The sequence below is a fragment of the Tauraco erythrolophus genome, chromosome 2 (assembly GCF_009769465.1).
Source record: "Tauraco erythrolophus isolate bTauEry1 chromosome 2, bTauEry1.pri, whole genome shotgun sequence".
Lineage (NCBI taxonomy): Eukaryota > Metazoa > Chordata > Aves > Musophagiformes > Musophagidae > Tauraco > Tauraco erythrolophus.
Window position 1 is genome coordinate 38,283,631 of NC_141466.1, and position 24,446 is coordinate 38,308,076.

Consider the following 24,446-nt stretch of genomic DNA (forward strand, 5'->3'; position numbering starts at 1 on the left):
GGGAAAAAGTAGACCACTGCAGACAAGATTATTACTCAAGGAGAGTAAGTACATGGACCCATCTTTAAATCCTGCAAATAAGCCATGTACATCTTTCATGTCTGATCTTTAAACTGCTGAAGAGTGTTTTCTGAACGTTGAAAAGAATGGAAGAGTGTGTCTTACTCCTCTGAAGAAACCCAGCAGCCCATTGCTGCTGTGGCTCTGGTCTGACGGCTCATCTCCAAGAAAGTCTCACTGCAAGCCTTTCCAAGCATAATGCATGCATATATCAGCATTTATATCATGGTTTGACGCTTTATTAGAAGAAAATTTTCTAGACAGTTAATATATTTATTTCTACTGACAAAAGCTACTTTTTAATGTCTCTTGCTCTTCAGATCTGCTGAATAAGAAATTGATTCAACAAATATATTCAAGAATCTTTTGAATATATCGCTACTTATAATTAATAACATGAAACTTTTGCAACAAGTGGAGACTACTTGAATTAGCTTAACTATAAATCTGACTACTATATTTAAAAAGCATTTGAATTAACCTCTGAAAGGAAATTCCATACAACTTAGACAATTCTGTATATAGTTCTTGCCTATAAAGTTGAATTTTTAAATCTTCCAAATAACTTATTAATTCCCATATGTATGTTATCACATTAAAAAAACAAAAGAGGCAAGATCATATACAAAACTGAACCAGTTTAACTGCAAAAGCCATCTGTTTTTCAATGTCAATGTTGCTTCAAAACTGGACAAAGAGTTCCAGAGATGTTTATGGTTTATTCTTTACATGTTTTCACATCACTATGACATGTATGTTCTATATTGAATCTACTTGATCATTTGGAAAGATTTTGTCATCTTTACTCATAAAAAATAGTAACAACAAAACCAAAAAAAAATTCCAAATATATTACTAGCACATTTGGTCGTATATGAATGGTAAAAGTTTGCCATTAAAGTTTAACTATACGATTTTTTTTGAAGTAAAAAGAAACAACCACCAAACATTGATAATCTTTGTGACTGTCATCATTGTGTTTCCCAAATACTGAACTGAAATATCTTTTTAAACTTTTTTCAGCTTTAAACTAATCAGACAATCTCACTTTCTTCCATATTATTAGAATATATTCCTAAATACCTGAAAACTATGCCTACTAGGAGAGACCAAGTACTCTCTTGTAGCCACTGCATGTATTCCAGGGAGAGATGTGTACGTGCCATCTACCTAAGATTGGAGAGTTTTACTAATTACATGCACCGCGACTACCTTTGCTATGCTTGGGTACTGCACCAAGTTCACCAGAATGTTACATAAGATACTGTGAGACTGCATATATAGATGTCCAAAATCTATAAGCACAGGAACGCAAATCATAGTGTATGCAACTTCCAACTAGCAGAAACGCATGCCTGGTATTTTGCTGGAAACTGAAACAGGTAACTTATATCTTGTCTCAGCTACAAGAATAGCTAGGGCATACATGTAGATTTATGGTTCTCTAGCAAAAATCTCCAGGCTTCATTCCTGAAACAAACAGCAGAATACTCTAGGACAAACACCCAAGAACCGTTAGTCTAGATACCTGCTATTACTGTCAACTCAGTGCACAGTTGTACCAAAAAAGAGGTATAGATAATTTAACCATGACACTAGATTTGTCAGTAAGGATGACTTCCTCCTTTCCCCATTACCATCAGTTGAGCTCCTACTGAACATTTGAAAATTAGGCAAATCGACAAAGACATTTCTAAACTTTTTTCCGAGTTCAGGCTCACGATGTACCTTTCTTGATCAGACAAATACTGACTATCCATGTCTCTGGATCTGTAATCAACTGGAGTTCTGGAGGCATCATGGTGTCTAGTTGGAGAACGTGATCTTCGCATTTGATGAATTTCATCTAAACTCCTGAAAGGCAAGAAATAAGTATGATAATCTTGCTTTCTCATAAATAACACAGCTTAATGGATTACAGTACAAGTTGATTGAAGGAAGTTTATAATCATTAAATTGTTAATATATGACTTCTAAAAATATATTGGACCTTAAGATTTAAAAAAAAACCCACCCCTAAGTATAGAAAGCAGCCATTTCTACCATATTTAGAAGTACATGCTTGTTTCTGTATACAATGATGGATTCAGTAATGGCATTTTCTAAGCCTGTTCTGAGATATCAGAAGAACTGATAATACCTCACATGAAATGTGAGGTTTTATGCATTTGTAGATTCACAGTCAGATTTCTATAGGGCTGATTTTGCCTGTCAACTTCTTGCAGGTATCTCCAAGTATTCTTTGAGAAATTCTGGGATAAGATATGGGAAACTGCAGCAGATTTTATCAGTCTCAAACTAAGTGTTAGACAAAAGAGGTATGACTTTGTATAAACGCAGGTGAGCTCTGATCTCCATGACAGCAATTTTCTCTCTTCACATGGAAAAGAACAAGAAAAGAAACTACTACATGAAGGGTAGATTCTTTCTTTAGTTTAATAACTGCCATTGGAACAAGCAGCATTAGTTTTTCAAAGTATAAAATTAAAGGATGGGTGGAATTGACTATGAAACATTTCATCTGTGAATCGTGTTTGTAGACAGAAAGATACAACAAGAGCACATATAATTGTTTGCAAAAGCAGAATGAGGAGCTGTCATTCCCTCTACTATAACATAAATGAGGCAAGGCCACACTTTGTTTTACGTGCAGCCATATCCTGCTATCTGTTAAGGATGTATTATTGAGAAATGCAACAGCAAGTGATTTGGTGGGGAGTGACTCACCAAATTTCATCTGTGAGAACTGATGTAACAGAGGGAGGTGCATGCAGGGACTTAAGAAGCACACAACATTTCAACACACAAGAACAGTATATATGGCATGGAGGATGGAAAGGAAAAAGTAAGATCATCAGAATTCTCAACTGGGAGGGGAAGCTGGTTTTCCAGAATATACCATCATTTCAAATGACATCTTAATACCAGATGTCTGGTATTAAGTGATCAGTGAAGGAACTCCAAAAAAACAGACACGTAAATGATGGATAGGGACAGTACTCTAGCATAGAATTATGTACACAAAATTCATCTAAAAAGGGTAGATTTTCAGTAAACTACCACAGCTAGTGGGCAATAACATTGCTAGTGTAACACTTCAACCTCTTGCAGTAACTGAAGAACTATGTTTCCTAGAAATTGGAGGAAAGGAAAACTAGTAAAAAATGGCTGATTTTGAAGGTTCCATGAGAGACTGCACGAGAAGCTTATTGCCCTGCACAACAAAACAGTGTGCTTAAACAGTCTTTATGGCACTATTCAAAAGAATCATAAAGCATGCAAATGAGAATCTCAAAAAGGATCCTCCTATTAATACTTTGTCTATTAAAAGCAGTAAATGTGAAAAACAGAGGTTTATGAATCACTATCTGATTCTGTAAAGTATTTTTCACTTCTTCCATTAAAAATGTCACATTATAAATACAGTTGGTAATTTTAGCTTGCTGTTACTTCAAAATTAGTTCAATTCATAGTGATTATACAGTTTGTACATGCCACTACTTATTACCCTACAAATATGTTTGAGTGGTTTCATTCAAGATTCAGCCACTGACTGAAAACACATTTCCAAACCTATGTGTTAGTTAGGGTACACAGATGATGAATCACAGAGAAAGTATCAGTAAAAAGAGATAAGTCTTACAAAGTTACAACTCATCCCATGAATGCTCTTGAATGGTTAATAAAAGCATACATTAAGTTCAAATACTACACTGATGAATTCAGATACAAAAGAAGTTTTAAAATAGTGAAAAAATGCTGAACAAGAGAAAAATTAATAACAACATTATACAAACTTGAAATCATCGAGTGTTTCACTAACTTGTGATGCCTACCTCTGTAACGGCACATTTGGTAAACGTGAACGGGTCCTGCCCTGATCGTCGCCACGGTGAGGAGATACAGATCGTGAACGATGATGTGTTGTTCTTTGCTGTTCTGGCACAGTTAGCGTTGTAGATTTACTTTCTCTAGTACTAGATCTATAACCTACTGGCAAGAGGGCAACAAAAGGAAATTAGAGAGTGAAAGTCCGGGTTTGGAACGAATTCAGATGGTTAGTCCTTCCAGGAACACACATCTAAACGCTTACACAACTCTCAAGTCATCATTCAGCTGTTGTACATCCCGACATATCATGCAGCCAGGATAAATTACTAGCATTACCTTTAAACGTCTACAAGTACAGAGACAGAGAAACTGAGATGATTTTCATTACGTACTGGAAGATGTGGAGGAAAGGACTGAAATAGTTTTCTGACTTGAGGAAGAGTGCCCAGAGTAACTCGTATTTCAAAATTGTCATACAGTAGCAAATATTTGAAAGGAATCCAAGCAATGTCGGTTTACCTCATCTAACAAATGGAGAAGGCATGCTTGTGTACAACAGCACAGACTCCTCCAGGACTGCTCATATATAAACCATCCCTCTGATTCTTGTTCTCCTGCTGAACTTGGCCAAAGCCAATGATCTGGGTTTAGCTGGGAAAGAGTTAACTTTTTCATGGGAAGCTGAGAGGGGACCCAGCCTGGCCAGGGGGCTATTTGATACCATGTGAGTCATGCTCAGAGTATATACTGGGGGAGTTAGCCGGGAGAGGGGCGTTCCCTTTGCGGGTCCTGGCCTTAGTTCCTGGTTCTGCATGGTGAGCAGTTGTAGCACTCGTTTGGTATTGTTCTTGTACTAGTATTATTGTAGTTATTATCCTTTCTTGTTTTTCTTGTACTGTTCTATTAAATTGTCCTTATCCCAACCCACCAGTTTTGCCCTTTTCTCCTGAGTTTCTTTTCCTTGCCACACTGAGTGGGAGGAGTGAGTGAGCGGTGGCGTGGTAGCTTAGCTGCTGGCTGGGCTAAACCATGACGGCCACCTACTTTGAGAAATTACAAGCATTTAGAGTATATTGTATAGCAGAATATTGGGTGTTGCATACTCTGCAGAACACCCTTTCCAAATGCTATGAATGAGCTGCAAAGTTTCTTGTAGTTCTTTTACACAGAATTAAAAAAAAAAAATCAGCAGAATCTTAGTATGTTTTAAAGCATTGATATTCCTGTGCCTTTTTCCATGTAGCACAGTTTGCCTTGTTATACACTTCGAGTTCCATCCTAAAATAGACAATGAAGCTAAATAAGATGAACAACTTTGAAAAGGTGCTTGTTATCTTTCCAAAAGAGCCTAAGGAGATTTGCTTAGACTTCAGTTGCTCACTTCTAGACATTTAAATTAGATTACAAGAATCCCTTGACAGAAAATCCCTTAATGACAGAAAGGGTAAACTCTTAAGTCACCTCTTATTGACTTCACAAATTATTGTTTAGATTCCAAAATAGTCATTTTGCTGCTTTTCTAAACTTAGGTAGCGTTAAGTTCCTGTAATGTGTTGTTTTTCTCAGCTAAAAAACCAGCCTGAATCAGAAATCTTCTTTCCATGTAGGAAAAGACTATGATTTAGTCACTCAATTGTCAATTGGATAAAAAAAATTGCATTTTTTATGGATCTTGTTATAGAGTTTCAAGTTTGTTGGTTTTTTTTCTTCAAATTTTGAATAATTTGTATAATTCTTGTAGTTCTTCTCTGATCTTCTACCAAACTCTTACAGCCCTCTTAAAAGTGTGGCTCATACACAGAGTCTGCATTAGACTTGGTCATGTATTACAATGACACTTAATAACCTGCTTAGCTGCAAGTCTGATCCCTGATCACAAACATCAAGGAAGCATTCATGCTTTTTTCCCAAATTGTGCATCAGTTTACCAACACATTCTAAGGGACATGTACCTTATCTGAATGCATTATCTCATTATTAGACGTGGAGGAAACCACTTTGTTAAAACAGTGATAAGTAATCCTAAAATAAGAGTATCTTCCACCATAGAACAGATTCATCGCAGTAACATAAAACTGAGAACACAGATCTACTAGATGATGCATTTTATCATTCAAGGAACTCTTAAGACTGTTTTCCCTGATTATACAGCTTATAATATCACAGCCTCCAGAACTGTGTCCACCTTTTATACAGTACTGAACAAATTAGAAAAAGTTATCCAAAGAAAACAGAACACCACCTAAGTGCTGTAGTATCCTACAGTAGCTTTCAGACTTACACCGGCTTTACAGTAACTTCAGTAAATAAAAAAAGATTAGCTTCAATAATTTCTTGTTATCTTTAATATATTTACCACTCAAATAGGAGGAGGAAGGCAGATAGGAAGGAGACAATGTTGACAAAAAGATGATTAGACAGTTTTACTACAGACCTTCTGATTACTGTCAGCTAGAAAACATATGCAGAAAGAACCCTGCAAGTTCTGCTATCATTTTATCTAACTTGAATGTTTTTTACTTCGTAGTATAGTGGCTAGTGTGAAAATATAGGAAATAATTTTTTTCTTCCATTTCTTGAAGGAGAGGGGTGGGATGAAGTTAATAAATTAGGGAAATAAGCAGCACTATGAGTATTGATAGATCTTAGAGAGTAGGATTTGGCCCAAAGAAAAGCACTTGTAATAAGGAAATATCATGTAGCTCAGAAACAAACATATGGGACCATAATGTTGAATGTACATGTATGCTGTTCTCAAACAACACTGAGTTAGACATGTCAAACAAAAATAATGAACATAATTTAATATTTAAAATGTGACATCACTCAAATTTGAGGAAGGTGGGGGCTATTGCTTGAAAACTGGAGAAAAGGTTTGGGAGAGCTCGCTTGCAGCTACAAAAGAGAGCTCATTAGCAGATAAAAAAACAGCAAATGCTTGCCACTTGAAAAGCATTTTTAATAGCAAAGCTGTACTGAGTACTGACTGTAAAATACACCTGTAAAAGTTGATAGCATGCATGAAAGTATCTATCGAGGTTTATCAGCCTTTTAACAAAGGACCACTCCAATGTTTCACAGATTTTGATGTACTGTGATGCTGGAGTACATTACCTGCCGAAAAAGTGTTTCAAAGTTGTGTAATAAAACTAGAAAGAAACATGAGGATCTCCCTGATCTCAGGATGAGGACTAGGTGCAAATTTTGAAGCAAAAAAGGGACTCCTTCAGCACTTCAATGGAGATTCTCTCATCTCATGTACTAAGGCTGCTGCAGAAAATGTCAGGTTTGTTGTCAGAGAAAGAAAAAAGACAACACATGACAAAAGCTGGATATGTTCGCTTTCCCAGGATAACTGAATCTAAGCTGTATGTGCTAAAAGATATTTCATTTTCCAAACAAGCTTGTTTTCGATAAAATCCTGCCATCTCTATCAGAAGAAACACTAGCTTACATTTAATCAATACTAAAATAAAAGAAATTTAAAAGATCGTTCCAAGCTTTAGGCAACTGTACTGAAATACACATAATTTAAATATAAAAAAATCTAAACATAAGTTTCAATTTAAAATATATTTCTAGAGTATCTCTAGTTTGCCTAAAACAAAACACCTAGGATTATCCTGCACACTTAAAAATCTGGTATAGAAAAGATGATTTTATCCTATATATTCTTCACAACCAAGCTATCCAGGGAACAATATCTGAAACTTGTGCATTGTGTGTACACAAAGCTTACAGAACAGACAGAACAACAGCAATTCACATTTATCCTAAGTATTAGCTCAAGTATTGTCCAGTCGGTTAAATTGCATCCGTACTTCCATAGTGACAGTGACAGCAACAGTAACATTTCCTCGTATCCTCAAAGACAAAAGCTCTGTGCTCTCCAGAGTGAGCAGAGAATTTTTTTGCATGGACCAGCATGACAGCAGCAATCAAGCTTACGGTAGTTTATGCGGAATAAGTTTCTCAGTTGCTCATGGGAAACTGTCAGGTGTGACATGAAGTGGAAGCGGGATGGATTATGAAAATGGTTCTAGCAAATGTTCGATACCAGAACTTCTGGGTTTTTTTATAGGTAACACAGACAACGACAAGGTGTTTTGTTGATGTCACCCTGTTGCTACAAGAGGAGGTAAGTAAAATGCAACCATTTATACGGATTACTTACGGTAGAAAAATAAATTGCTCTGAAGTTACCCATAGCATAAGCAATACAGCTCATTAAAAACACCCTTTGAGATATTGCCAGCTGCCAGCTTTTTTTCTTTTAAGTTAAGAAAGTTACTGAAGTTTTGTTAAAAGGATCAGGCTCAAAACATGTTCAGTTTTTATTAAATGCCTTACTGATCCTTTACCGACCCTTCCTATATACTTAGCATTGGTGAGGCCACTTCTGGAGTACTGGGCTCTCTAGTACAAGACAGACATGGAATTACTGGCATGAGTCCAGCTGAGGATCACAAAGATAATTAAGAGACTGGAGCATCTCTCATACAAGGAGAAGCTAAGAGATTTAAAATAATATTTTCTTCATGTAAATAGATGTGGGCATACCAAAAAAAACCTGTCAAAAATCAATTCTGTTAAAGCTGAGCTTCAAATTAAACTCACTTTCACCTGTTGATATAAACTCCTTTTATGAACAGTTCTGTGAGCTGATTTAAAAAAAAAATGATATGTATCCCTGCAAGATATTAATAATAAACAAGGACAGTACAATTATATGAAAGATAAGACATATTTGTGATATGATGAGGGAAAAATACTTTTCTTAAAATATTCTTGAAGTTATACAAGTACCATTATTTCTGAAGTAGCAGACTTTATTTCCATTGACAAGCAGTGATTCTTTGCAGCTGCTGAAACCTCTAGGAAAATAGTTTTCTTTGTTATTACTGAACGCTAATATTTCATTTGCCTTAGCAATTGGTAAAACATTTGAAATTATAGTTTTAAGGATTTCCAATGTTAGTTAAATTAGCCAAAATATTTTCATCAGTCCTCTTTTAGCTTATGGTGGCGATCAAGTGAACTTTCGTGCTTCTACATTTTGCAGTTATGTGTCTGTTTTTTAGAAAATAAGCAATAATCTTTGTGAAAATCTTGAGATATTAAGAAGGCAAAATAACTTCCTTCTCTTCTGAATATTTCGAGAAAAGGAATAAATTAACAACTGTAAGAATATACCTTTAGTAAAGACAGAGCTTATTTATCATATATAAGCACCACAGTGGGTAACATTCACAAGGAAGTGGTAAAGGAAGGAAAAGGGGCTTTAAAAGGAAACATTTCCTTTTGTATCACATGTTGTAAACTCTATTTTGATATTCTTTCTTCTGTTGAGAAAGAATATCTAGACTAATCTAGGTGATGCCAATAGAGGCTATGCCAAAACGGTCTGAGAGTGCACCTGAGCTGCATCATCATCCTACATTATGGGGAAATACCGATATCCATCGTTCCCTCCCACACGCATACCTTGCAGGAGAATGAGTGGGAAATCGGGACCAGACAAGAGCTGCAGTGCACTCTGGTGAGGTCCATGGTGTTGTGGGGCAGTAGGAGGGAAGGGGTAAAGACCCTGCAGCACAAGAAGAAACTTGCATGCAACTTAGTTTTAACAGAGGAGACTGTTAGATGGAGAAGATACAGTACTATTCATTCAGTGAAAATGAAGGTAGCAGCCCAAAGTCTTAGATGATTTAGCCATGTGATAAGTAAGGAAGGTTGGATGGGAGGGTAGAAATGCATATCTGAACTTGGTGCCCAGGCAGTTCGTGAATCTGTGCCTAAGATTCTCAAGTAATTCAGCAGACTTTTTAGACCATTTAAGAATTAGGTTGCACCTGCAAACAAAATCTCCACATTTATATGTACATCCACTTCACATATGAATCACAAACAGTAGAACTCAACTCACAATTGCCAAACAAATATATCCATTAAACTCAAAGGACAAGAATTTGTGCTTGGTCAGGTCAGCCGACAGATTGTTTCTGATTAGATGGACTCCAGAAGGAGTTTCCTCACCAGGCCCTTTGAGTTTCAGTTTAGAGAGTCTCAGCTCATTGTAAATCCTATTGCTATAGATCAGATCTTGCCATTTTCTACAGTGATCATAGAATCATGGAATCATAGAATGGTTAGGGCTGGAAGGGACCTTCAAAGGTCATCTAGTCCAACCCCCCTGCAAGGAACAGGGATATCTCCAACTAGATCAGGTTGCTCAGGGCCTCGTCCAACCTGGCCTTGAACGTCTCCAAGGATGGAGCATCCACCACCTCTCTGGGCAACCTGTTCCAGTGTTCTACAACTCTCATGGTAAAAAATTTTTTCCTAATATCCAACCTGAATCTACCTCCCTCTATTTTAAAACCATTACCCCTTGTCCTATCACAACAGGCCCTCCTGAACAGACTCTCCCCATCTTTCTTGTAGGCCCCTTTGAGGTACTGGAAGACCGCTATAAGGTCACCCCGGAGCCTCCTCTTCTCCAGGCTGAAGAGCCCCAACTCTTTCAGCCTTAGTGATCTCTAAGAAAGCCTGGACCCATGCATTCCTCAAAGGCGCACCTGAGCATGCACAGTCCCAAGAAATTTCCATAAGAATCAGTTACTCAAGTGCTGACCCAGTGAATAGAGTCCAATGCATTCAGCTGAATATTTTTGAATGTTTCCTGTCAGAAGGAAAACGGTTTAATTCAAAGAGCAAATGGATGCCTTGAAGAACTGGCAGCTGAAAAAAAGCCCCAGTTCTTCGTATAGTATACTGAAACCTTAAACTTAAGTCTATACAGACATGCCAGTATCTATGTTGCCAACTAAAAAAATTCATTAATAAACAGGAAAAATATTTAGAACCTATAATTTATTTTAATTTTAAATGTTCACTCTCTCAGCTGATGTAAAAATATCAACATTAATCACTTCAGTAAAGCGAATATCATTTTTACTAGACCAACCTGAACAAATTTCCCTCTCAGTAACTTAGATGGTAACTGTATTAAAGTAAGGAAAGAACTCAATCTACATCAAAGGAAGGAGAATTTGGCTCAGTAACCAAAATGATATTGGGTTAATAAAATATGTGAGTTATTTGTAAGGTTATATACTGAACAAATAAATTGTCAGATTATTTTAAACACAGATCAGGAAGATAGAAAGCTTTCCAAATCCCACCATGATTTAATTCAGCGATTTTCATGAGGGAGTTCCTCAGAAAAACTGATTTAGTGCTGGCAATGGCATAGTGACTCTTCACTTAGTTTGGGACAATTGGGAAACATATTCATCTGACTTGTGGCAATAGTTGAATAGAAGTAAAAAAATGTGGTATCCATAATGATCCTCTAGATTTTCAGTTATGTAAGGAATGCTGAACTAAAAGTCAAACCATGATAATGTCTACAAGTATGCATTTATGAACATTTAGGGTAATGATAGTTCATGAAGGCTTATGAAAACTATAAAAGATATAGCCATGCTGCATGCATCTTAATCTACTGCCATGCATTCTCAATAAAGTCCATGGGAGATTGCATTATATCTAAGTTTCAAGCAAAAAACAAAATAAAAAAAACCTTGCAATCAACACTGAAATCTTAATTACTATTTTTAAATTATGTTTAAAATTTGATTTATATTTTAAATAATGCTTGGAACATTATGCAGTAAACAATTAAATAATGTGAACCATCCAGTGGTTCACATATGAAGAATGGTATGTAAAAGAAATATCAATGAATGAATAGTAGAATCTTGTAATTGACCATGACTTAGGACAGGTAACGGAATAATCAGGAAAACCGTTTTTTTCACAATGCACTCTCCGAAACCAGTATCCTCAATATTCCAAAATGTTATAAAGAAAAAAAAAAAAACAAACAAGCAAAAAAGAAGAAGAAGAAGAAGAAAGCAGGACCATGCTGTTCACCCACGCACCTGGAGGAACAACTCCAATACCATCATCAACATCATAATCTGAGATGTCACTATCACTGATTGGCCGAGATCCTGCACAACAGTAAGGTAAACAAATACCTGAACATCTGGTCGTGTTATCAAACGTAAATATATGTTCATTTAACATACTACTGAAATTAAAAAGATGATTTTAAGTCTAAACAACAGAGGAGGAGAACTGAAAACTGCAGTAACTGACACTGATGCCTCACAAGACAGCTGAGCCAATTTAATGTCTTACAGCTGCTGCAGCCTCCTTTCCCCTTCTCCTTCCCTCGAGTCCTCAGTAATCCTCTGCCAGCATAGTTTATCTCACTAAACCAGCAAAAAGTTAACTCAAATAAAGAAAAAAAACCCCCACTTTTGTGCTATTTCAGTGAGTAAGCTGAGTCAGCTTGCTGAACAGGAAAGGAGAGGTGGCAGCGTATGGTGAGAGAGGGGAAAAGGAAACAGCACTGCCAGCTTTTAAAAAAGTTCAAATATTTCCTGAAAACTAACCTTTAATTTGCTCTCTCTATACATATCCTCACGCAGCAATTACAGCAGTATCACATTTTTATAATTCATTCCTGAATGTGCACCAATTTCCTACACATTGGCTGGAATGAATGACTTTCATGTTTAAGAAAAATCAGAAAAATAGCTTTGAAACATATTTTAAAATAATTCCCTACATCCTTCTTATTTCTAAATAAATCTTTAATTACTTTAAATGAACAGAGAAGCTACAATATTCAAATATTTCAATATATTCATTATTTTAATATGCCTCATACAAACCTTATATCAGACTCATCAAAACAACTGTACCTCCCAAATAAACACATATAATTTCTCCTTGCTGCAAAAGACACTTCTCATCTGAATGTATATTGGAGGTTGAGACTAACTTTATGATGAAAAGTGTTTTTAAGCCTCGCAAGTCTTTAAGGACTTTCTGTTTTTAAATAAGAAGCTTTTAAATATTAAAAAAAGTATCGAATAATGATGAACCCCATCTTTCTATTTAAAAGGAAATTTATGCAAACAAATGTTTGAACAATTTTGTTTTGTTAGTGAAAACCAAACCAATTCCAACAGGTTTCACGTACTTGAAAGTTATGCATCACAGGTGAAAAGCTGCCACATCATAATGTCATAATTTGCATTTCTTCTCTGCCACACATTTTCATTATGTTCAAAGACTATGAAACAGTATTTTTATCTTATATTTGAAACTTAAATACCATTACACCATATCCAGCATTTCTACTTTAAAATTTAAAAGAGATGAATGGAATTGGGACCTACTTTGTAATTTTTTGCTAGTGCTTTCTCCACCATGAACATGTCTTCTTGGCATGAAAGGTGATGGCTGAGGCAGAGGTAGTGAAGATTCATCATGTGTCTGTAGCTTATACCAATGTGGTTCATCATCTAAAAGTGCTGTCTCCAGCTCTATAAGAATCTAGTAGAAAAATTATCAGGTTTTAATTTTACTTTCACGGCACACATACGCAAAAACATATATAAAATATATATGTACATGTATTCAAAATCAAACAATGAACTCGGGAGAAATGTGACTGTATGTATCACCTCTCCAAGAAATTCACTTTCTTCTTCTTGTACTCTTGGTTGATCCCATACGGTTATTTCAAGCATTCGTTCTCTAAAATCTCTACGATGTACATGTGAGTAGAGAAAAGTTTGGTTCCATTTTGGCTCTAGACTTTTCTTTACTGTTTTGGTCCTCCTTTTACTCTTATCGCTGAAACATAAATATTTGTTGTAAATTGTCCATAGAGATAAATCACAAAACGCCATCTACTCATCAGAACTTAATGTTTTCATTCTTTCTGATCTGGTAACGTTTAAAAAAGAAAAGTATTTGCTGTACAGTGGATCACATTCATCCAAAACTCCACAAAGTTAATTTGACACTGACTTGCACGATTCAAGCACAATTTTTTGTTATAATTAATCTAACTATAATGAGTTATAAAAATGAATTATTTACTTCATAAGCATTCATTTAAAAGTTGATTCAATACATAATTTTCTAAACTGAAATACTGCTACCTTCTGTCTGGAAGAAAATACATTTTTACATAGGGATTCCTGGGGCGTCCATCTACTCTTGGTGGCAAATCTGTTGCTTGTAAAACATTCACTATTAACTGATGTCCCACTTTGTCGTACCACAGTTTAACCTACAAGAATCAAGTTACCAGAAAACATTACTGCAAATGGAGAAAAATCAGAATTTTCAGACTGCATTACATTAACCACAACTTAAAAGTAACCATTGCTTTTTCCAAGAGACAATGAGATATACTTTATTTCAAATCTCTTAATATTTAATCAAGTCAGATGGAAAAGATGATGGTATATACCAAAGACTTTTGTATTTACCGCAGCAGACTAAAATGCTGGTGCCTGATTATACTTACATTGTTTACTGTACTCGGGGCATAATCTTGTATCTGTGAGTGCATTTAAACCAGCACGTCTTAGCTCTGCATCTTAAAAGCTACATTCAAATAGGAAGCCCTGACTGCAGCTAAACTTGAGGCATAGTTGAAATCTATCTACCCTGATTTGTCACCTTGCAAATGTTGGTATGAAAAGTATAATACACAGCTAAATGATTTCTTAAGAGAAACTGTAACATTATGAATTTTTTGAGCCTGCTGTAGACTTACAAATTAATAAGATGAATATAACAAAATATAAGAATGTACAAAACAAAGTCTAAGTACTCACAGTGTATTTAACAAGCACAGCTCCATTTACTATTACAGACAGCTCCAGGATCTAATGTGTATCTAAATTAAAATGCATTACTGAACAGTGTAACTTAACAAATACACACCTCTTTAAATGTTCCCATAAAGAAGATTAAGGGGTACTATGCTACTTATCTGTGTGGATTACTGGCCATGTACAGAAGAGTCAGCATCTCCAAATTGAGGGTACAGGATGATAAGTTACAAGGCACTTTGACGGGCTCCTCTCAATGCAAATTCCTGCACTCTTTGGTGCATTAAGGCAACAACTACCTCTGCTGTGATTACAGGGATGGTTTGTGAGTGTGTACAGGGGGTCTTAAAAACATTTGAAAGATATTAGTCTTTACCACCAGCAGATGTTTCTCTTGACCTCCTAATAGACCTTGGGAATGTGGAGGGCTGAGGAACCAGCACTTCAACAGATTTTCATTAACAACTCAGGAAAAACAAAATATGCTCACAGAAAGCTGCCCTGGTAGGACTTGTGGTGCATCCCGTAGGGCTCCAGGGCTGGTTGGAGATATAACAGAAATAGAAGGCCTTTCCATCTTCTGAGATTCAAAAGAACTTGAACCTAAAAATAAATGAGAAACACATGAACTTTCCGTCCAAAGCTTTGAAGTGAATTTGGGTAACTTATGAATTCTTGTTCTTTGCATTGTGCTGCTCATATAGCAGTGACAAACCATACCAACGGTTCTAAATAAAATATTGTTCTCTGACAGAATTACACATTTCCATTCCAACCCAAACTATTCTATGATTCTATGATCTCAAATCTTTGGTGAATAAACCCACATCTGTTGTATGGATTATACTCCCATTAGCCTCTGAAATTTTATCTCCCAAGGAACTGGCACACAGAAAGGTACGCAGGACATGCATCTGACATGGAGGATGCTCCGGTACCTGCTGAACATCAGCAGTTCTCCACCAGAAAAGCAGAGCCCTAACTAATGAGATGAGCTCGTGACAAGTGTAACAGCACTCAGTGGCCCAACAAGACTGTCACAGAGAAGGTTTCTGGTTGCATCTCAGATAAGGCTCAGATAAGAAAGGACTGGGATCCATGGCCTTCACACACTGTAGCTGACACCATTCAAATAGGACTGTTAGAAAGAAAACTGCTTTTTTAAAGCACAATACACAAAAAATTCACCTAATTAATGTTTTCTGGTTAAGAAAAAGAGAAACAAGAACTCTGGACTTAAACTGGATGGTATAGGAGGTGAAATACTGACACCATTTGTACCTTTGGCAATCTCTTATACCTGTTTTCTCTCTTATGTTAGGGCAAGTAAATGACTGTTTTGGGCCACAGTGTATATACCAGTATGGCACTAACAACATAAGATCTACAAGAAAACAATAAAATCCTGCTAACATTTGAAATCTTTGATTTGAAATTCGATTTAACTAAATCTATATTGTTTCAAATTAAACACACAAGACCAGAACCCATTCAATTTTGTCATACAAAAACCTGGGAGCCAATGCGGTCTCCCAGTGCTCATCTCAGAAAATTCATAGGCAAAACGGTTGTGCTGGCTACAAGACCATGGTTAGTGAAAAGAACGAGGTATGTACTCACTAGACTCTAACGGGGGGTGAGAAGTCTCGGGAATCCGTGGAATATCACTAAAATGTGAATATACACATAGTAATTAGAAACAAAGGAGATGATCTTCTGCTGTGACAAATATGTTTCTGGGACACTTTTTTAGAAATATGGATCTGTTTTTGTTCTAATGGGTTACAAGGAAAGAAAGGGGAAATATTTAAAGACAAAATTTCCACCAGTATTCATGAAAATATTACTAATGCAAACTACTTCTTTCAAGTTAAGGAACTAGCAGACGTAACAACATGAGCACTACAATGTTAACATTGTGGATGGATTCCATGATACTTTTACAACCAGAACAATTAAGTTAGATATCTTTGAGGAAGAGAAAGGCAGCAAAAGGCAGTACAGCTACAGATGTTCAACTATTTTTTGGAGGAAAAAAATCCAAAAAATAAGACATAGATTAACTCACTAGTAATTTTTATATAAACGTCTCAAGGAGTTCACGGAATTAAACTGATGAAAATGTCTTATAACAACAAAAAGAAATAACAAATAACATTAGCAATGTTAAACAAACAAAATGGAAAAGCAAATAACAGCAATATTAAACAAGCAAAAGAATAATGCATTTCTTCAAAGGCTAAAAAGAAAATTCAAACCATATTGCCTTAGGTATGGATATTTTTCAACATACACATACTCAACACATATACAAGCATCAGCAAACTCAAACTAGTTAAGTCTACCAAAATTTTGCCATCAACAAATTTACTCTTCCAGCAAAATCTGGATGATGGTAGCTCCTGGCTCTCTTCTGTTCCCAGCAACCATTGAAAACACATTGCAATAGCAAGAAACGACAGTTATTGCACAAATGTTACCAAAGCAGCAGAGCAGGAAAATGGAAAAAAAGCTTTTCAGTGAATAACTTGAAAATATTTTCATCTACAGAAAATAATCCAAAATTGGAACTACAATAACATTTCTGAAGAACATTTACAAGACTTTAACTCTAAAGCTGAACATTTTGAAGGTAGTCAGGCATTTCTCTGTTCAGTGAAACACTATCTTGCTGATTCAGAAGTCAATAAAACTGACTCCTAGATATATAGAAGTCACTTATGAAAGAGAAACAGATACTTAAGTCAGAAAAGAAATGTGCCCAATCAATTAGTCTTAAATTCGCTTTTCACGTGCTGCAATTTAAACTTCTGGTGCCCAAGTTTTAAAAAAAGCTCCAAGTTAATGTCTCACATCAGCTTATCTCTCACATCACTAAACAAGAACATGCTTCTCTCTGCCTTGACTTTGTAATTCAAAAGTAATGTGTTTCCCCCAAACTCATGGAAATATAAATGCATTGCTCATTCTTGACATGGCATAGTACTGCTTCACAAATACATAAACAGATAAACGACCTGTTGCACAGCAGGGCTGCTGTGCAGACTTCTTCCTCTTAACATTTTCTCATTTTCCAGGGCAGAATTTCCAGGGAGATTCTCAGCAGTCTGAAATATTTACTTACCACATTCGAACTGATTTTCTGTTCAATATAACATTAAGTTTGTAAAATTTTTTTTTGTGCTAGAATATGAATGCTCTCATCTGCAGTCCAGCACTGTTCGTAATAACACCATGTGTAAGATATCTAAATGAAGGCTCATATGTGCAAGGAGTGTTTCAACATGAAAAGTGCAACCTACAGTGTCAAGTTTCATAATCCCTGGGTGGGTAAAGAAAGACACTAAAATGAATTTTGTTTGGATATTTTTCTGTATTGTCAACAATACAGTAGGAAAAAAAAAGGCTAAAAATAAGCCTCAAATATTAATTACATATATGAGCACTCAAGAACTCATTTATACTTACACTAAGGCACCTTCACACTATTAGACTGATACAAAAAATTCTAATAATAAATCAACATAAGAATCAGATTCACACAGTTTACAAGAGGGAAAAACAGATCCTGGAATGAAGGTGCAACTTCAGGTAAAGAAATGGTCAAGTTGAGAATATTTTCCTCACTTAGAGCTGGCAATGCAGAAGTCCTCACTAGGTAAAGGTAAATGACAATAATAATCAGACCTTTCTTAGGATTTTACTCATCAGACAGGAAAGAAGGGAAAGCACGATTTTTTAAATATATTCTTCTCAATTAGTTGCAATTCTCATGAAAAACTGACAGGAACGGTCTCAACTGTTTAAATTTCAGCTCCAGACAAAATTCATGGTTTGCAGTAGGAATGCTATCTGAACTCTCTAAAACTTTATAGTACAGTGGATCGATTTTTTTTTTAAATACAGATTTTTTATATATAAAAGATATATATTATTTTTATATATTTATATATATATATATGTAATGCATGTATATGTCTGTGTATACATGTGTGCATATATATTAAAAAATTATTGCTAGGAAATCTCTTCCCTAATATATTTATCTTGTTTAAGTACAGCTCCACACTGAACTGCAAGACACAAAATCAAAATAAATCAATAAATAAAGTATGCAATATAGTACGCATCAGCAAACTCGTGGTATTCTAACAAGTTCTGTAACAGTTCTGCTTTCTACTATTGATTTCAAAATGTACGTGAAGTAATTTAAAGCTATCTTTCTGTCTATATGTGAATTTCTTACAAATTCAATAATTCAATACACAATCATTTCTTAAATTTTATATGCACACAAGAACAATAACTGGAGTACTAGATTTTATCAAATGTATGGGTTTTTTTAATGTTGGCATTTTAATTAAAGAATGATAATTCTAAAAAGGAACTATAATCTAAAACTAGTTATTAGAAATTAGTCTTCTCTAGCCTGCTTTTACTTTTGGATTGCAGAAAACATTCTGATGCTATAATTTACAAAACAGCTCTTCAGAAGAAATAGTAGCTCATGACTTAAAGTATTTAAAACTACACTAGTCAAAGCAAATGGTAAAAACAAAGCAAAAGTTGCACAAGCACTTATTTAAAATAGTCATAAAATTTTACTCTCCTTTCAGACCAATGTGAACATAAGAAAAGTAATGTCAGACATGTATCCAGTAAAAAGCTGCCGACACCAAACTTTGTCTCTCTATCTCTGCCTTGGAAGGCAAAGGTATTTTGTGGTCTTATGTGATGCTACATATGATTATCTTATGTCTGATCCTTCCACACCTCAATAAAGACGTAAATTAAACCAAACTATACCTTAGATTGGCACTACTCCATCAGATACATGGTTTGTGAGGATCACTATTTTGTAAAACACAGGAAAAGTTATAATTTCTCTGAGGGCTATAGTCAACAGCTTGATCACTGAAGACAAAACAAACTCAAACATGGTCGTGACCCACACTTTTTTAGGTTGCTCTGTGGACAGAAGCATCATCCTCTACACCCTACAGAGTCTTCAGAATTTCTAGGCACCTGTCCCTGATGCTCATCCTCCTATTTCCAAAACCTTTCCTTCCCATCACAACCTGCAGATCAATCTGCAGTTTGCACTAATTACATTACTCGAGTGACCTACTGGAATTCAGTACTGCCTGGTTTATGATGGAGGTTCAACATCCTTGCGAGGACCTAGAGCACAGTAGAAGTCCCTGCACAAAGGAGCTGAATCACACTAGAGGAACCACAATTTTAGTAATATTATCTGTGGAAATCCAAGCAAAGATAGCTAGCATCTGACAAAGAAAATAGAGATAAATGAAAAAACATTTGTTTTACCTGAGCTATCCCATAGAGCTCACCCGACCACACAAGAGATGGTGAGTTAGTTACCATGTCAGTTTTCTTCTCCAAAAAGCATACTACTGCCAGAAGATTTTCTATGCTGTCCTACATTAACGATCTCTCACGTTGTATGCATATTCATAGGTAACAATTCCCCTCATATTTATATAGTCAACCCATTAATTCTACTTTTTATAGATTTCTTACCTACCTTGTGTTGCAATCATTAGCATCAGCATCAATTAGTTTCTATGGAGTTTTCACAGTACTATTGGGGTTATACTGATTATTGTTGTTATGCCTTCATTTGCTAATAGTGTTACGTTTCACATTTTTCTTTAATGAACATCCTATAATTATCCATTACTCTAAATTACATTTGCTGATAGACATAGAAATCCGTATTTACAAGACTGAGCAAATTGTTTAGACATCAGTTTTGTAACCGGCACTCTAATTTGCGGACAGCCTAATTTGTAGGCTTACAGTCCTCCCATTATTCACTTAAGCCAAACTGTGTCATATTTGGGCTTTTTAGACCTAATATGCTAGGACTTTTTAAATTGAGACCATTAAAAGTGCTGGTACACAATTTGCATTATTAATACTGAGAGATGAAAACACTTAAATTATGCAGACAAAATACAATTTTTCAGGTCTTTCGGGAACCTATTTCATCACAGGAATTTTAAGTGTAATGGATCACCACTTAATACTGTATCAAGCAGCTTCAATGTTACTGATTCAGCACCTAAAGCAGACATAAAACTTTGATATACTCTATTTGTTGGATTAAATAAAATTCCCTGTCATGAATTTGAAACAATCACATAATTTCAGTAACAAGACAAGGAGAAGCCAGGGGGTAAAAAAAGTAATCTGTTAATGTAAGCAAACAACTTCCCATTATGTAACACAATTTATATAGATGATAATTATTAAAAAAAAAATAATCCTGTGCAATATGTTTTTTCTTGTTAACTAGTATAAGGATTTCCTTCGTTGTATAATGTCTGATATATTTTGTTCTTTCAAGATGACAGACAGGTAAATCCCAATCTGATACAAACCAATAGGATTTTGACTCATTACTGCTGGAAAAAGGAAATATCTTTAAATTTCAAAGTTATACGCTCTAGTAACTTTAGGATATTTATTTGCTTTTCTCAAAAAAAAAGCCTACAAACAACACTTAAACACACACCCACACAAAAAAAAATCAAGATTGAACTCTGTAAGAATAGTGTTATAGTAAGCAAAAACCTCGATGCCAAGACTCCATTTATCTCAAAATAAAAGCACAACCTGATGTGCTCTGTTTTTGCCTATGTCTGGAAATCCATGTCTGATATCCAAACCAAAACTTTAAATTTTATTGGTACTATTTCTAGGTGCACTTTTTTAGTAAAAGTCACTCCTCAGATTCAGAAACATTCTTTGATTTTGAATGCAATTCACGTTTTATGCCTCAGTTCAACAGATCTGGTATTTTCTCTCGATTTTTCTTCAAGAATATGCCACTGGAATGTGGTCATCTTGTAATTCCTTTTTTGTAGCTATTAGATTTATCAAATTCATAAACCAAAATAATTGGATAGGTTTAATAATGACGTTATCTTAAAAATTTAAGGATAAATAACATTTGCAAATATACTGATAGCAATAAATATATCTAAAGCTCATTATTTAATATACTGATGTAGCACTTTCCTTTTACATCGGTTTTCAAATCAGTTTTCAGGTTTTACTCAATTGAGACATGGAGTTCAAGTCAGGTCCAGTACCAACGTATTTCTTTTCTGCTGATTTAAACATAAAAACTAGACTTCCAAAAATCTCCTTATGGTATTTTTTTTTTTAGTTACAAAGACGTAGGACTGCAGTTTCAATTTTCAGTCAGGAATGTTTCCTAATTTATCCAAGTAAAGAATGTAAAATAAGGTTTCCACTCCCCCACAGTCTCCATCTGGATGGTAATTTTAGCCTTCAACAACCACTATTACTGCATCGAGTTTTCATTTTCCATTAGAAAGTCAAACTCATAACTGGAATTAGCAATGAATGTTAATTTTAAGTACTTTTAATAGCGGTTGCCATTAAAAAGGCACAACTCATTTGCAAAATATAACTACACTTACACAGTATGGACAAAATTAAAAAATGACATGAAATAAATGCAAAAGAAGAATGTTTTAATGAGAAAGAAAATTAATTGTGGTTTTTGTTTCTAAAAATGAAAACTTATCATATATAAGACAGATAAAAATTATAATTAGTATGAAAACTTGCAAACTCAAAATGAAATAATCATGCATTCATATAGAGGAAACAGTTTATCATCTACCTACAGGATAGTGGTATTTAGAGACTTAATAGTGAGTGCAGATGAAATTTGGGAAGGTGATAAACTGCAGAAAGATTTAATCCTTTTTTTATTTTTTTAAACTAGCCAAGAGTCACTTTTTATTGTTAATCATGTGACTCGGTTTCACAATATAAATGTGAATTTACAGTATGTGATTCCTTTTCAATCCTGTAAGACAGCTCAAAAAAGTCTCAATAGAGTCATATTTCTGAAAGGAACTAAACAAACATCACTAAAATAATTGTGACAAGTGCAGGGCCAATCCTACTGATCTTATCAATTCAAACAGACTTTATGATCTTTCTAAGGCTTATTTGGGAAATCAAGAATTTAAAAATTGTTATCACAAACCCCCAAACCTGGATTTATAATAAATAAAAATTAAGATTATAAATACAACACGTTAATGCTAATTTTTGATGAAACTTTTTGTTTCCACATTTTTAATTTGATGACAATATTGTTTAAGGCTAAATAGAGTGTTTTGAATTAAGAGTTGTGGTTTTCCTTTTTTTAGCTCTTTAAAGAAAGCCTGTTTAAAATCCTCCTAGCATTGACTTATTAAAATCCTGCAGTGCTCAATGTTTGCTGATGCTTCCTTCTATTCATGAATACTCATATAAGTTATTTTGATTCAGTGAAGCTAGAAGCCTGAAAAAACAGATTGTTCTCATGCACAGGTCCACTTGATCCACCAATTTTCCTTTGCCACTTGGCAAAAGCCTTGTTAGTACTTTGACCGTACAGAAAACAACATTTATACTTATATATATCACTGCAAAGATCCATGGCAGTGAAGAAAATGAAATATACAGAATGTCGATAATAGAAAGTGAATCATGTTCCATTATTAAAAGATTAAAAAAAATGAACTCACAAATAGTTCCTTTAAAAGTCCTATTAGTAGAAGTAATAACTGTGCTTAAGAAGCAAGTCTTTAGCCTTACCCAATAGGCCTTGAAACAATAATTTCAACTTGAGGTTCTGATTTTGATTCTAAAATAATGTTGTAAACTTCTTCATTTGTAGCTCCAGGCAAGGGTTTACCATTCCATTCTAGAACTTCATCCCCTTGAATTTAAAGAGAAGTTTATCTCATTTTCATATTCTTTTACAAAGAAGTGCAAAACATTTATGAAATCTATATAACCAAGTAACATTGCCCAAAATCAATTAAAAAGCTGTGCTGAAATCCAAAAAAGGTTTTTGAGACACTATAAAGGCTCCTTTCTCAGAACACAGCTACAATTTGAACACACAAAACAGGAAACCACTTGTGCATACATGCTTAGCATTTCCAAAATAATACAGGACCTGTTATTGTGCTATGAAATTAAGAGTCTTTTTAAAAGATCCTGTATTAACTAGTAGTAATAAGCTTTGAAAACAAGTTAACCTTCAAAAATTAAAAATATAAATACCTACTGTTAAAACTTTAAAAATCATGACATTTTATTACAATTTATATAGTGTGTATTTCAATTTTTTTACAAATATGACAGTCTTCACTGTCTGTGTCAAACAAACCAAAACTAAAAGCAAGGAGTGAGTCGCTATCTCCTGAGGATGTTAGGGAGGACAGAATGGAAAACATGATGTGAACTTTTTACACAACTTCCTTTTTTCAGCTTGCTATTTCTGGAATCTAAATAGTTATATATATTATATTGTATTTTGGCTTTATTATAAAAAGCTGAAAATCTTGAAGTACAGTTTCTAAAGAAAGATCAGTATATGCAATTAAATTGCTCAGCTTGTCCCGTTCTTGATCTTTTTGACCAGGCAAGCCCTTTTACATTGTCTCTGTCATCTGAGATGCTGCCTATAAGGCTTACATTCTAATTTCTGCTCTCAGTGACAGGCATGGAAGCAGGAAAAGATCATCCAGATATTCAAAACTTGGGCATAGGCAAAAGCCAACAGGACACAGTCCTGTGCAACCTGCTCTAGCTGACCCTGCTTAAGCAGTTGTGTTGGACTAGAGATCTCGAGAGGTCCCTACCCACCCCCACCATTCCATGATCCTGTGATACACTGCTACAAATTCAGGTGAGATGAACTTCCTGGTCTTAAGACCCACTGTAGTAGCCCAGAGTTGCAAATCAGTCTGTCAAGGAGCTGTTAGACACCTTACACTGTAGACGTTT

The 24,446-nt window shown here is 35.0% G+C and overlaps 1 protein-coding gene across 1 annotated transcript in view; it reads right to left on the bottom strand.

Annotated features, from left to right (window-relative positions):
- RIMS1 (regulating synaptic membrane exocytosis 1) overlaps nt 1–24,446 on the bottom strand; it is a 349,852-nt gene that overhangs the window by 117,830 nt on the left and 207,576 nt on the right. The window contains exons 9-17 of the mRNA XM_086625267.1: nt 23,247–23,370; nt 16,221–16,267; nt 15,091–15,203; nt 13,920–14,050; nt 13,437–13,608; nt 13,149–13,305; nt 11,838–11,909; nt 3,897–4,050; nt 1,789–1,914 (exon numbers count right to left, since the gene is read on the bottom strand). Coding sequence (XP_086481393.1) covers nt 1,789–1,914; nt 3,897–4,050; nt 11,838–11,909; nt 13,149–13,305; nt 13,437–13,608; nt 13,920–14,050; nt 15,091–15,203; nt 16,221–16,267; nt 23,247–23,370 — 1,096 coding nt within the window. The remainder of the gene's footprint in view (nt 1–1,788; nt 1,915–3,896; nt 4,051–11,837; nt 11,910–13,148; nt 13,306–13,436; nt 13,609–13,919; nt 14,051–15,090; nt 15,204–16,220; nt 16,268–23,246; nt 23,371–24,446) is intronic.